Below are 12,664 nucleotides of genomic sequence, written 5' to 3' on the forward strand. Positions count from 1 at the left end.
AGTCTTAAACCCTGAGAATGAGCACTAGATTGACGTGTACACACGTGCTTATCCCTTGCGTTCCCTGTCACGCAGGATCCTTTCCTTGCTAGTAAGGCAGAAGGGAGGAGTGCTACTGCAATTTTTGAAAATGTTGCTTATTTTTCCCAGATGTTATTCGCGATCGTCCCGACAGGAAATCAATTCTGATGTACGTTTCCAATCTGTACAACAAACTGGCACAAGGCGTGTCCCAGTTGACGGTGCAACGAAACGGCTCGCGGACCGTCGAGAAGTCGGAACATAAGCACACCGTGTCAACTAAGCGAATCGTGAGTAGTACGTATCACACGGAACACACAGTGAAGCATGTAAAGAAGGGTTATGATGAGAGAGAGCCGGTTAGATATGTGACAACAACAAGCACAACAGTAAAGGAGCCACCCATACAGCATTCTGCAATTACAACTTTGGTAAGTTTGGAGAGAGTCTACTAGATACCTCGCAGGGATGTGAGTCGGTTCGTCAGTTAATCGCTCATGCTGTAGATGAATCGCTTGGTTTGACTATCGACCAGCCAGCACATTTATAATAAATAGACCTTTTTGCAGATATGGCAGCCATTTTGATTTCTATTGTTTCAAATTGCTATTATGGGATGCCCAGGGGGCAAATACGTATTAATAGAACGTTTTGCAGATTCGGCAGCCATTTTGACTTCTATTGCTGCGAAAGGGGGAAATTCATACGGCATCCCACAATGTCTATTTGAAACATTAGAAATCAAAATGGCCGCCGTATCTTCAAAAAGGTCTATCGCATAACCGTGGTCCTTACAATAACAGTGGAGACAAAGCTGGTTGATTAGCTCGTGCTGTGACCTATTAGCTCGATCCAGCTAGCAAAGAGCTAGCACATTTATGACCGACTCTTGTACTGGGAATTGGAGTGGGACGAATTGCCCTGAAAATTTTTGGAGTGCGACGAATTCCGTGCCTTGTTGGTTTGGTGGGACGTTTTGTTGGTTCTTAACCTCTCACATGATATGCTATCGAACAAATGATTCGATTGTATCTTGTCTTCTTGGATAAGGATCATAAACTGTAGCCTCCTCCCCAAACACATGACTCGTCTCGTCCATAATAGTTTACGACGTTAGAGAACCCTCAGTGTTCAGAAAAAATATATATGAAAAAGTGTAGTGTGGCTTAGCTTATGTAAGACTCTCTTATTCTCCGACCATTGACTTCTCAAAATGCATAATAAACAAATTTTAACAAGGAAATTAATTTGTAGGTTGAGCGTTCTCAGGAAGCAGATAGGCCTGATTCCATTGTGAGCGAGACCAGCAGTGTACGTGATTCTGTAGGCTCATTCAAGGAGTGGGAAGATTACAATACAGCTCTGCAGGATGTGTTGAATTGGCTGTCTAAAGCCGAGAGGACTCTAGAGTCACAGGAACGCATATCGGATGATGTGGATGCCGTGAAAAAGCAATTTCATGGACACGAGGTGGATACATGCATCGTTTTATTATAACAATTTAAACTAGGAGTTTGAGAAACGACGACGCGACGGCTGCGGCAACGACAACCGCACAAAGCAGGATGACTGGTCCCGAGGGAAAAGGAAAGGAAAGGATCTTTATTTAAGTGTCTAGTCGATTTAGCGCTGGAGCACTAATTGGGGACACTGTAAAGTGAAATTAACAGTCAACGCAATCAAGTCAAATGTTGGTTTTTGAGGAGAGGGGAAACCGGAGTACCCGAAGAAAACCTCTCGGTGCAGAGTAGAAAACCAACAAACTCAACCCACATATGAAACCGAGTCGAGGAATCGAACCCGGGCCACATTGGTGGGAGGCGAGTGCTCTCACCACTGCGCCATCCCTACACAGTTCATTTTGTTTCCCGAGAATCGCAGTGTTTCCCCGAGGCGCAGCCGAGGGAAACATTGAGATTGGAGGGAAACAAAATGAACTGTTTCCCGAGGGACCAGTCAAAAAGTGATTTGTTATATAGCACAAAACGAAAAACGTACAACGGCAATAGCAACGGTGGTCGTTGGTCAACATTCGCGGGTAACAGTGCACTGTTACCCTCTGACGTCATAGATTTTGCACTGTTGCCCGCTCAGAGACTTTTGGCGGGAACCAGTTTTATTGTTAGATGTCATGTGACCTTGAAGTTACCAATGAGAGTGCGCGCTCTCCTCAGCTATATAACATTATTGGTTAAAAAAGGAAAAATAGTCGTGCTGCACGTGCTGCACGAATTTCCGTGCATTTCTTTGCCGTACTACACAGAACAACAATGTGAAATCACTAAATTTTAGGTTTGGACGACAACGTGAGCAAACAACAATGAACAATAAGTTGTTTTCAACCAACCTCTAGGGACACCAATAACACTAGAGAAATGTACAATGTACGACGTCTGGTGGACGAACAAAAGAAGCCAATGAGAGTTCTTTTGTTTTCGTCCACCAGCATGGCGGCGGTGACGTCACGTCAAAACTTTCTATTCCCTTTCTAGTTTTACTTTAAACCCGTTCATTCCCATCCATTTACAGGATAGTTCGCCTGTATTGTTCAACGTCACGGTAAAAAAGACGGAATAATCGCGAAATACTTGCGGTAGCGCTAAGGTATATTTTGGAGTGACGTTTTTGTTTACGTAACGTTGCGGTCGTCCTTGCTTTAACTCCCTAACGAGAAGCGCAGTACGGTTAAGTTCCGCAAGGGAGAAAACCAGGAGAAAAAAGACCCAGAAAAAGAAGAAATGAAGAAAATAAGGAGGCGTTAATTATCGTTGTACCCGCCAAAAACGAACATTAGAACATTAGAACCCACAAATGACCAGCTCCCAACGTCTGTGGCTTCATAGCTTAGTTGGTTAGAGCGTCGCACCGATATCGCGAGGTCACGGGTTCAAACCCCGTTGAAGTCCTGAATTTTTCAGGCTTCTTTACGCAATTGCGCAAATTGCGTTCATAACTGCGAAGATCACAGCTTCACTTGAGTTAATTATCATATCTCTCTATACATGTACCTTCGAATAAAGCAAGAGAAAACAACCTTAAAAAAGCGGGTTGTAGAACTTGGCCCACTGAATTTCCCAATCATAGCATTCGTACTATCTGAAATATATCATAATGTTCATGCAACCCATGGAGAAGATTTCAAATAAATTATTTAGGCAGAATCAGCTATTTTTTCCTAACATCATTGTTGATTCATTTTGCGTTGTCAAACTTGTGTTTGTTCTTGTTTTCAGGATTTCATGATGGAGTTGACGTCACACCAGACCGAGGTGGGCGCTGTGCTGGAGTTTGGCAACCAGCTGATCAGCGAGGGGCTTGTGAACGAAAAAGAAGAAAGTGATATTCGAGAACAGATGATCTCACTGAATGATAGATGGGAAGGGCTGAGGATGGCGGCCATGGACCGGCAGACAAAGTAGGTCACCTTAGTGGATATTAGGCTATGAGCAAGTTCTTCATTCCGAGAACCGCGAGCACAGTAATAGGACATTTCCGAGTTCATGTTTGCCTCATCTTCAAAGCGAGTCTAAGTGCGAAGTTTTTCTTAGGAAAATAGACCAATTGGGCTAATTCAATGTTGTACCCAATTCAAAGCTCTCGGGCTTGAGATTGCATGACATTGAAGCATTCACGTTTAAATGATATGGAAATACCTGGAACAAAACGTTTTATTCCCAAAAGATTTGAATTGGGTACAACATTGAGTTAACCGAATTGGTCTATTAGTTTTCATTCATATGTAAAGTAGAACTAATTATCATCACAAAAACTTCACACTTAGACTCGCTTTGAAGAGGAGGCAGGCATGAACTCGGAAACGGGCTATTGCGGGGAATCGGAGGCTCGATGACAGTAAGCATATAACGAACGCAACGCTGTGTTTGTTTGAACATTTGTGGTCAGTGACGAACAAACTCAATTAGCTAGTATCAAAAATACCATAATACTCTTTGTTTGACCCTCCAAAATTTTGCATATGCATTTTTTCCAGTTTCTCTTGGGATCGTTGTAAGTCCCAAGAGAGAATAAAAACAGTGCTTATGCAAAATTTTGGAGGGACAAATAAAGAGTGTTATGGTATTTTCAACTCTGGCTAATTACCGGATTTGTGTCTCGCAGGCTTCATGTGCAGCTGATGGATCTCCAACAGAAGCAGATTGATGAACTTGCTGATTGGCTGACAGTTGCAGAGCAGAGAATCAACAGCTCTGAAGTAATTGGCTCTGACCTCGATACCGTGCGGCACCAAGTCGAGGATCACAAGGTGCCAGTTTCTGTAGTTGCTAAAGGCACACCCTCAACCGACAGCCTTTTCGACCGTTTGTTTTTGTTATGGAAATTCGCATTGCTTATCGTAGCGATCTAATTGGATGAATTTCATCTTTGGTGGTATTTTCATGTTTGAAAATTATAACGCGGCACGCAATGCCTGAAGGTTGAAGGTGCGAAGACTAAACCAAGTCGTCGTTGGTAAAATGGGTTGCTTTTGACTGGAATACGAAATTCGACCTGAAGGTTTGGGGCATACACAATGCCCAGATGCCCAGGGCACAGGCTTTCGAATATATAGAACTTCCGGCCGGCTAATAAAGTTACTTCCATTTTCAGCGAACTTTCTAAGGTTCTAAAATCCTGGAACATTTCGTCTAAAATTAACATCAACTGAGACAAGCAATGGGACGAATAACAAAATAGTTAGGTGCTCTGGGTAAAGGACTCTTATTGAGTTAGGAATCCTGCCTGAATATTATTTGATCGCATTCGAGCCAACTATCGCCAACTGTGAGAATGTAACTCAGGGTTTTCGTTTGAGACCGGACGTTTCGTCCGGTTGTCTACCATTTCAAGTCCGGTACTTTGTCGCCAGACATTTTAGTTTCCTTTTTCTTTGTTTTTTTTCCTTTTTGGACTTGATTATGTCAGGAAGCCATGGGCTAAAGAAACACAAGACGCACATAAATCCTTCAAAGCAACAACAAATTACATCGCCTTACTTTACTTACTAAGTATATGTAATCGCATGGGACCGAGGGCAATTAATAATTGATTAATTTCTCGTGTATTTTCGCGACTCGGGCATTTTTGTGAAAATACAAGTGAAATTAATATATAATTGCACGAAGGCACATTGCGATTACATGTTTAGCACATAAAGGGGAAAATTATTGAGGGAAGCCCGTTCAATGCCGCGGCAAATGACAATCAACGCGCTCCCAATCGGTTAAACTTCAATTCAATCAATCGTTGTTGTCAACTGAATTAGCGCTTAAAATGTATTTTATACGTGGAAAAAAAAAGTAGTCTAATCTGGAAGAAGATTCTGTTGTGAATTCGCTTGCTTTGGATAAGTAACTGTTAACCAATCAGGATCAAGTAATCGTGCCCTAGCTCTTGATTGCTCTAAGTGCCCTCGTGACGAAGGAAAAATGCTCTCCGTCTCTGCCAATCAGCATTCAGTATTTTTGCCCCGTATGTGATAAACGGAATATACGATCTGATGGCATTTCATTCTCGCGATAAGTTTAGTTTTCTTGTTTTCTCCAATCTCAAGTTTGCAAACATCATTTCTGAGAGTTTCAGACCTCCATGAGGGTTCGCTTCCAACGCATTTGGAATCGGCCTTTCAATGCAAAATAACCATGTCCGATACTTTCGTTATCAAATCCGGTACTTTGAAAAGCTATCGAAAACCCAGGAAAGTTTGACTTGTTTTGTTAAAATACTTTTAACGGGAGCACTTGCAATCTAGAATCAACTTTTTAAGGTGGAGAAATGGTTTTGAAAAGGCTTTTACCAACGATTATTGTATTGCACGTTGCAGTTTTTCCAGGAAGACCTTGAAAAGCAACAACAACAAGTCAACTCTCTGACGCACATGGTTGTGGTGGTGGATGACAGCAATAACGAAAGTGCTACCGCTGATTTAGAGGAACAACTGGCGGTTCTTGGAGAGCGTTGGTCAAATGTGTGCAAATGGACTGAGCAAAGGTGAGAAATAACTACCGTTATAACGAATATGTGGCAGTGTGGCTAAATAACCCGAAAAGTGGGCGTGCGTGTTAAAGCAGACAGTTTTACTTTTGATATGTGTCTGTTGTGAATTGTCTTTTGTGGTATTTTTGTGGAGCATTCATGCATTAGAGAGTTGAAATTCGGTGAAGTCAAGAGAAAATGAGGGGACAGTGAGGGAGGCTCCCGGTCCAGCCCTTGGGATATGTCATGTCCACGAAAGTTATTTTTAGACGAGCGGAAGTCTTTGTTCTAGCGGAAGTCTGTCTTCCGAGACGTCCGCCAACCTCGTCTGATGTTTGAAAGAAAATAAATATTCATCAGCCTTCCACGTGCGTCGCCATTTTGTCTTTTCACTAAGAACCTGAGAGCGAGGCAAGACTGCATGCGGATGTCTCGGAAGACAGACTTCCGCTCGTCTAAAAATAACTTTCGGGGATATGACATATCCCGGCCAACGCCCTGAGCCTCCCTCTCTGTCCACTCATTTTTTCTTGGTGAAGTTCTCGTGTTTGTAGACTAACAAACAAGTAAAAATGTGGTTCAGTGACGAAAGCGGTGTGATGAGCTACGTTATAAACCTACGTATTAGTTGGGTTTACTCGCAGGGTTTTCCTGCATGACTTCGGTGCCCCCTCGTCTTAAAAAAAACATGACTTAACTGATTAGAGTGTAATGTGAAGTGCTAGGTTTCTACCCCATATGAACCATGTGAGCGTTAGCCCTACTAATGGAAATGGGCCCACACAAGGACAGAGAAAAATTCTGACCAGGGTGGGAACTGAACCCACGACCTTCGGGTTAGATCACCGCTGCTCTACCGACTGAGCTACCAGGTCAGACGGGAGCAGGCCGTGGGAACTGAAGATGTTAAAATCACGGCAATGAACATGTACAAGTACAAGGAAGGATTACTTCACATGACACTGTAATCTGTTAAGTCTGTTCAAATATAAGTGCTATACGGCCAACGTTTGCAAAAACGTAATCCTTCCTTAAAAAAAACATGGTTTGTTTCGTAAAATGTCTCGATACTACCCCATGCACTAGATTTGTTATTATGTACGTGTGCGCTGGAAGGTTTCGTTGTTTGTCTTTGCAGGTGGACCATGTTACAGAATGTGCTTAAGAGCTGGCAAGAATACAGAGAGGAGGAAAGAAGGCTGTCCAAGTGGCTGGCAGAAAAGGAGGCGCAGATTGAAGACATGAAGCACATTGATCTGGGAGACATTGAGGTTGTCAGGAAGGGACTCAAAATGGTGGTAGTAAGTACTTTTCTCTCTAATCTTCTGCGGCACTAACTGCACTTTTGTCAAGTCGACTAAAGAAGCATACTAGTCTCATACTGGGCTCATACGTGATACTCTTCTTGAAAAGAGCTTCCAAGGATTAGTCACATTGTAAAAAACTGAGCATGTTGGTACGTGAGGAAATGCCTATATGCTCTGACAAAGGGCCGAAATTTCAGCTGCCGCACGGTTGTCAATTTTCCTTTATCAAGTCGTTTGATACCAAAACATATTGTGTTTCACTGATCTACCAACGCAGCACCAGTCTCTTTAGAAACCAACCAAACTCGTCGGAAAGCCGCCGCTCTACTCAAACGCTTTCTGGGTTACCGTAAATAGAGACTTGAAGATCTACGATGTGGACGTCAGTTCAGTACTGTTCATCACAATTTAATTTCAGAATACGTACATGTAGTTCGGCTAGTTTGTAGAAGTAGAACGAAGTGCGGGAATAATAGGGAAAGAGCTAAAAAACACGATCTCATCATTTTTAATCACGTTCTCGTTGACGTCGGCGTCGTAGGTCTTAAAAAAGCAATGATCCAATAAACGACTGGACGTTTTTGTACTTGAAGAGGTGGGGAGGGGGGGGGATGGTGGGGTTAATTATGTATAAGACTTATATTTAACAGAGCGAAAAGCGTTTATTCAGACATACAGCAGCTCTTCATGATTTCTAAACAACGCTTTCCAATTAACGGCAATGGGCTTAGGAATGGCAACAAAACAACCTGGGACAGGTGCAATACAACAATACTTGAAGATTAAAAAAATAGACAAAAACATACAAAAATCCGCTGTATCACAAGCACTGTCAAAGTGTGCAAGAGTATATGCTTCAGTGGTTTTTCCACGAATTTCAACATATCCTCGCTTGGCGTCTCGTTAAACGAGTCTCTTTGTTTCGTTTCAGGGCATGGAACAAGAAATGGAAGCCCAGCAGGCAACCTTTGGAACGTTTAATCTCGCTGCCGAGAAGGTCGCTGAGAACTTGGACGAGAATTCACCTGGTGTAGCGGACATACAGGACAAAATGGAGGAGTTTAACGACCGCTGGAATAAAATAACCACTGAAGTTTCTAACCGAATAACACTGGTGAGCGTCGCGATAAGATACAGGATCAGTGAGAAATTTGTATGGGTATTCGAGATAATTCGTTTGCAGCCAATCAGTCGGGATGGTGCTTGTTAAAAAAGTTTTTTCGTTAATTTTCCCGTTTAATACTTGCTTGACAGCCGTGGCTACGAAACAAGCAGTAAGCTTAAATCAAAGTTTCAATAGGGCCGTTTATACGAAAGAAAATAAGCCGCGGCTTACATAAGACACGAACACCCCGTATAAATAGTACAAAATCTACGTTCACTGCTTTTTCAAGCCGCGGCTTATCCTGGCCTTGGAGTTTATACTCGTATAAATAGTTCCTTTCGCGTATTATGTACTCCGCGGCCAGAGTAAGCCGCGGCTTATTTTCTCTCGTATAAACGGCCCTAATGTGTTTTGGCAAACATGAAAGTTCATCTTCTTGCCCCTTTGTTGTAAACGTAGTTCTCGTCTTTGAAGTAAACTTTGAGGAGTAGTTAGTAAAGAGCCTATTCGCTCACGTAATCACTGGCCATAGACAGCTTTAACAATGGCGTCCAAATAAAATATTCCTTTCTTTTTATTAACGCTAATAAGCTTTTCTAGCCTTGCTACGACGAGCAAATTTCAAAAGAATATTTGTTTCAAAATGACAAGCATAAATACAAAAGAATGTAAAGGAGGTCGCCATTTATGAAAGAGGTCTATTTTTAAACCTAAACAAAAGCATACGCCCCCTTCTCTACCATGGCTAGCGAAATTTTCCATTGGAATTATATGGGAGAGGGGTATACGTCTTGAATTCCACGTTTCTGTTGATACTCATCCTCATGAATTTTAAATGAGTTCGATGGTATTTTTCTTAGTTGGAAGGTTTTGAGCTCAAGCTGCAACATTTCCATAATGACGTGACCGATAAGACACAATGGATGAATGACACCGAGACTCTGCTCAAGTCACCCACGTTCAACTTGGATGATGAGAACATTTCCAGCGAAAAAAATCAACAGCAGATCGAGCTTGTGGAAGTAGGCGTTTCTTTTTTAAAATTTGTTTCCTTTTCATCAGCCTTTTTGAAATATGTCCAGAAATGTCCCTCATTAGATGCACGCGGATTTGAATAAGCGCTCCCTTGCGCTTCTTCCCAACTTCAACATCACGCGTGTCTCGGAATATAGACAATTAACGTCACAAAGTGTTCGCCATATGCTGCTCCTCAGGTTACGGTAAACAGCTTCACTTACTCTGAGCTAAAAATGGCGCTAATCTTTTCCCTTACCTTATTGTTGGAAATAGGTACAGGCCTCCCAGACCTCCTACATTTTGCACTGTGAAACAATTTTGGTTGTGAATTAACAAAATCAAAATTCTTTATCAGTAAAAGTAGTATTCGCTTACTAATTCTTATTTGGTGAAGCTAATAAACAATTAAAGAAAAATATATAGATATACATTCTTATGATAAGTGCTTCCTGTGGTTATATCAGTCCCATTCACAGTGGAATCCCTGTGGTGAGTGGAATCTATTTTAGCCCTTATAAAGAGCCTAAATTTGGCAGGAAATTGCTATATTTTCCTATATTTTGAACTAGAACAGCCTATTTTTCCTATGAGATTGTCCAAAAAGTGGCTGGGAGGCCTGTAGATAGCAAAGAACATTTCGTGTTGGATCTCAAAGTTAGGAGTGCATCTAAATGGGTGCCTGTTCGTTTTCTCAAATGGTTACTCTGACTTGACTTGCGTGAGTGAAAAGATTACTAGTAGGTTTAATGCTCAATGTGATGCTTTTTCTTCTTCTCCCTCCCCTCCCTTACTAGTCACTGGACAATGCCAGGAGACAAAGGAAAACAAGCGTAACGTCTCTACAGAAGAAAGGAGAAGAGTTGATTGAACACTGCCGTAGCCAAGGCAACATACCAGTGTCGCTTGAACAAACGCTTAGCAACTTCACAGACCGATGGAATGCCGTGGGTGCTCTAATTGATGACCGCAGACACAAAGCACAGCTGGCGCGTCGAAGGCGTGACGTGCAAGATTTGATGTCTACTCTTGAAGCTGTTTTGAAAGATGTCGAGAGAGTTGTGAGCAGGTTCACCGCGGATGTGCCAGGAAACGAATACGAAATCAAGTCGCAACTTGAGCTCTGTAAGGTAGGTTAATAAAGAATCACATTATGTTAAAATCCCCAATTTTTATTATAGTAGTACTCAGACTATAAGATATTTCTCTCCAAGTGGTAACTTTTTCTTAAAACCTAGATTTCATAATGTATTGAAAATGATTGACTCCTCTACACACGTTTTAGCCCTATTCCAGCCTACGAAATGGCTCTGTTGGCGCACTCTAAGAGCACAGCGGGAAGCCTGCTTGTAACCGTAAATCTATCCTCTTTTACCAAGTAAAGGCCTCTAGCTTTTGTCCCGAAAACTGAAGAATATTTTCTAAAACAATGCGTTGAAATCTTAAAGGAGGTGATTTTTACGGGGAAAAAAGCCTCTTTTTCTAGAGAGACTGGCTAAAACGAAATTGAGCAAGTGGAGAGTCCTCGATCTCGAGATCACATCAGGGGTTTTTAACGTCAGATTATCCACAATGGAAGATAAAAATACGTTTTTAGCGACCGAGTGAACGCGGTTATATTCTGGACGGAAGACGCAAACGAAGAAAAAAGTCGCGTTATTAATTGAACTGGAAGTGTAATTCCACTGAGCAGCTTTTTAACAAGCCATTTCATTGCAGCTCAAACTTGATGAACTATCGACGAATGAGGTGTCACTGATCAAAGTCCGTGAACTGTCACGAAATCTGAGCAAGGAGGATCGACACACCTCACACCTCCAAGCTGCCGTTAAGCGCATCGACGACCGCTGGTCCAAAGCTCAGACGACTATCGAAGACAGACAAAAGCAGTTGACGGCAACCCTAGAATCTGGGCCACCAAAGCAGTTTCTTAGCACAATGGACGCGGTGCTACTAAAAATAAAAAATATGGAATCTCAACTGGGTTCGGAATTCCTGATTTCTGACACAGCCTCACTTGAAGAACAGTTGAAAAAGGTCAAGGTGAGGAGGATTAGAGTGATTTTCAATCGACTTTTGCAAAACCAATGGAATACCTTGGGCGCGGTGATGTGTTCATTGCATTACAGGCAGTGCTCGGATTTACCGGAGATTTTTTGTTCGTTTTTATCTTTGCAAAAACGCGTTGCTGTTGTTGACTGAAATGCTTGTGTGTGTGAGAGGTACCACGTGAAAGGATATCTGCGTGGGTATTTGATATTGCGAATCGCAGGCAAGCGGGTAGTTATTCATTGCACACATGCCATTAGGAGAGACAATCCTCTTTGCATCAAAAGGGCCACGTGACTGCAGTGATTCGCCAAGCCACAACAACAGATTGGACACGACCATTGTTGACTGTGTGACTCACATATATTAGATCATTTAGTGTTGTATTTGCAAAAGGCCTTTCTGTAATTTACCCTCAGAAATAATTAATTAAATTTTCCAACAATACTTGTTAGTTAGTATAATTTACATATGTGATTATTGAAAATTATTGTGGTTTCGAAGCTGTTTGGTATTGTCTCTTGTTGTCTCGGGTAGCAATTACAAGTCAATATGGCGGAGCAACAAAAGAACATGGATTATCTCAATAGCACGGGGGACAAGTTCGTGAAATCCCTTCCAAGACAGAAGTCTGAGCAACTCAGATCCAAGCTGGCCGACTTGAATGATAAATGGCGGGATATAAACCTCCACGCAGAAAAACGACAGAATCAAGTGAGAATCTTTGCCGTAAATAGAGTAGTCGAACGAAAGGCTACGTGTGGCCCACACTTTGTCCGTCTTAGAAAGGTTGTTGGGGACCTTCATAGGCTTCATAGGCTTTTAACAACCTCGTAAAAAGTTTAAAGGAGCCGAAACACCGTTTGGCGATTATTTTCACCGGGTTCTTTGCATCTTTGAAATGCAACTAAATACAGCATGTTTCATGATCCGTTCCAGATTTCGTGAAAGGTTGAAAAGTTCTAGAAACAATCCTTGTTTTTACTTATCGCAAACTGAGGCCTTCGTAGCTGTATATATAGTTGAGAACCCTTTAGATATTTGAAAATGACCTGGTATAGCCTGCCAATGATAACGCATTCTTTTTAGATAATAGGAAAGATCGCAAAATACAAAATAAAGTGAAAAGTTGTATTTTGAAGTGACGTTTTTGTTACCGACGGCGTCCCCAGGGACCGGTTGCTCGAAGCCTGGT

The 12,664-nt window shown here is 42.0% G+C and overlaps 1 protein-coding gene and 1 non-coding gene across 5 annotated transcripts in view; both read left to right on the forward strand.

Annotated features, from left to right (window-relative positions):
* The window catches only part of LOC138052756 (dystrophin-like), a 96,217-nt gene that overhangs the window by 17,967 nt on the left and 65,586 nt on the right, over positions 1-12,664 (forward strand). For all 4 annotated transcript variants that reach the window (XM_068899328.1, XM_068899330.1, XM_068899329.1 and 1 more), the window contains exons 10-20: positions 151-452; positions 1,276-1,491; positions 3,255-3,436; positions 4,141-4,285; positions 5,843-6,009; positions 7,133-7,295; positions 8,233-8,415; positions 9,267-9,428; positions 10,218-10,550; positions 11,140-11,463; positions 12,007-12,183. In XM_068899328.1, coding sequence (XP_068755429.1) covers positions 151-452; positions 1,276-1,491; positions 3,255-3,436; positions 4,141-4,285; positions 5,843-6,009; positions 7,133-7,295; positions 8,233-8,415; positions 9,267-9,428; positions 10,218-10,550; positions 11,140-11,463; positions 12,007-12,183 — 2,354 coding nt within the window. The remainder of the gene's footprint in view (positions 1-150; positions 453-1,275; positions 1,492-3,254; positions 3,437-4,140; positions 4,286-5,842; positions 6,010-7,132; positions 7,296-8,232; positions 8,416-9,266; positions 9,429-10,217; positions 10,551-11,139; positions 11,464-12,006; positions 12,184-12,664) is intronic.
* On the forward strand, positions 2,855-2,927 carry Trnai-gau (transfer RNA isoleucine (anticodon GAU)). The gene has a single exon. It is a non-coding gene; the product is annotated as a tRNA-Ile (tRNA).

The sequence above is a fragment of the Montipora capricornis genome, chromosome 6 (genome assembly GCF_036669925.1).
Source record: "Montipora capricornis isolate CH-2021 chromosome 6, ASM3666992v2, whole genome shotgun sequence".
NCBI lineage: Eukaryota > Metazoa > Cnidaria > Anthozoa > Scleractinia > Acroporidae > Montipora > Montipora capricornis.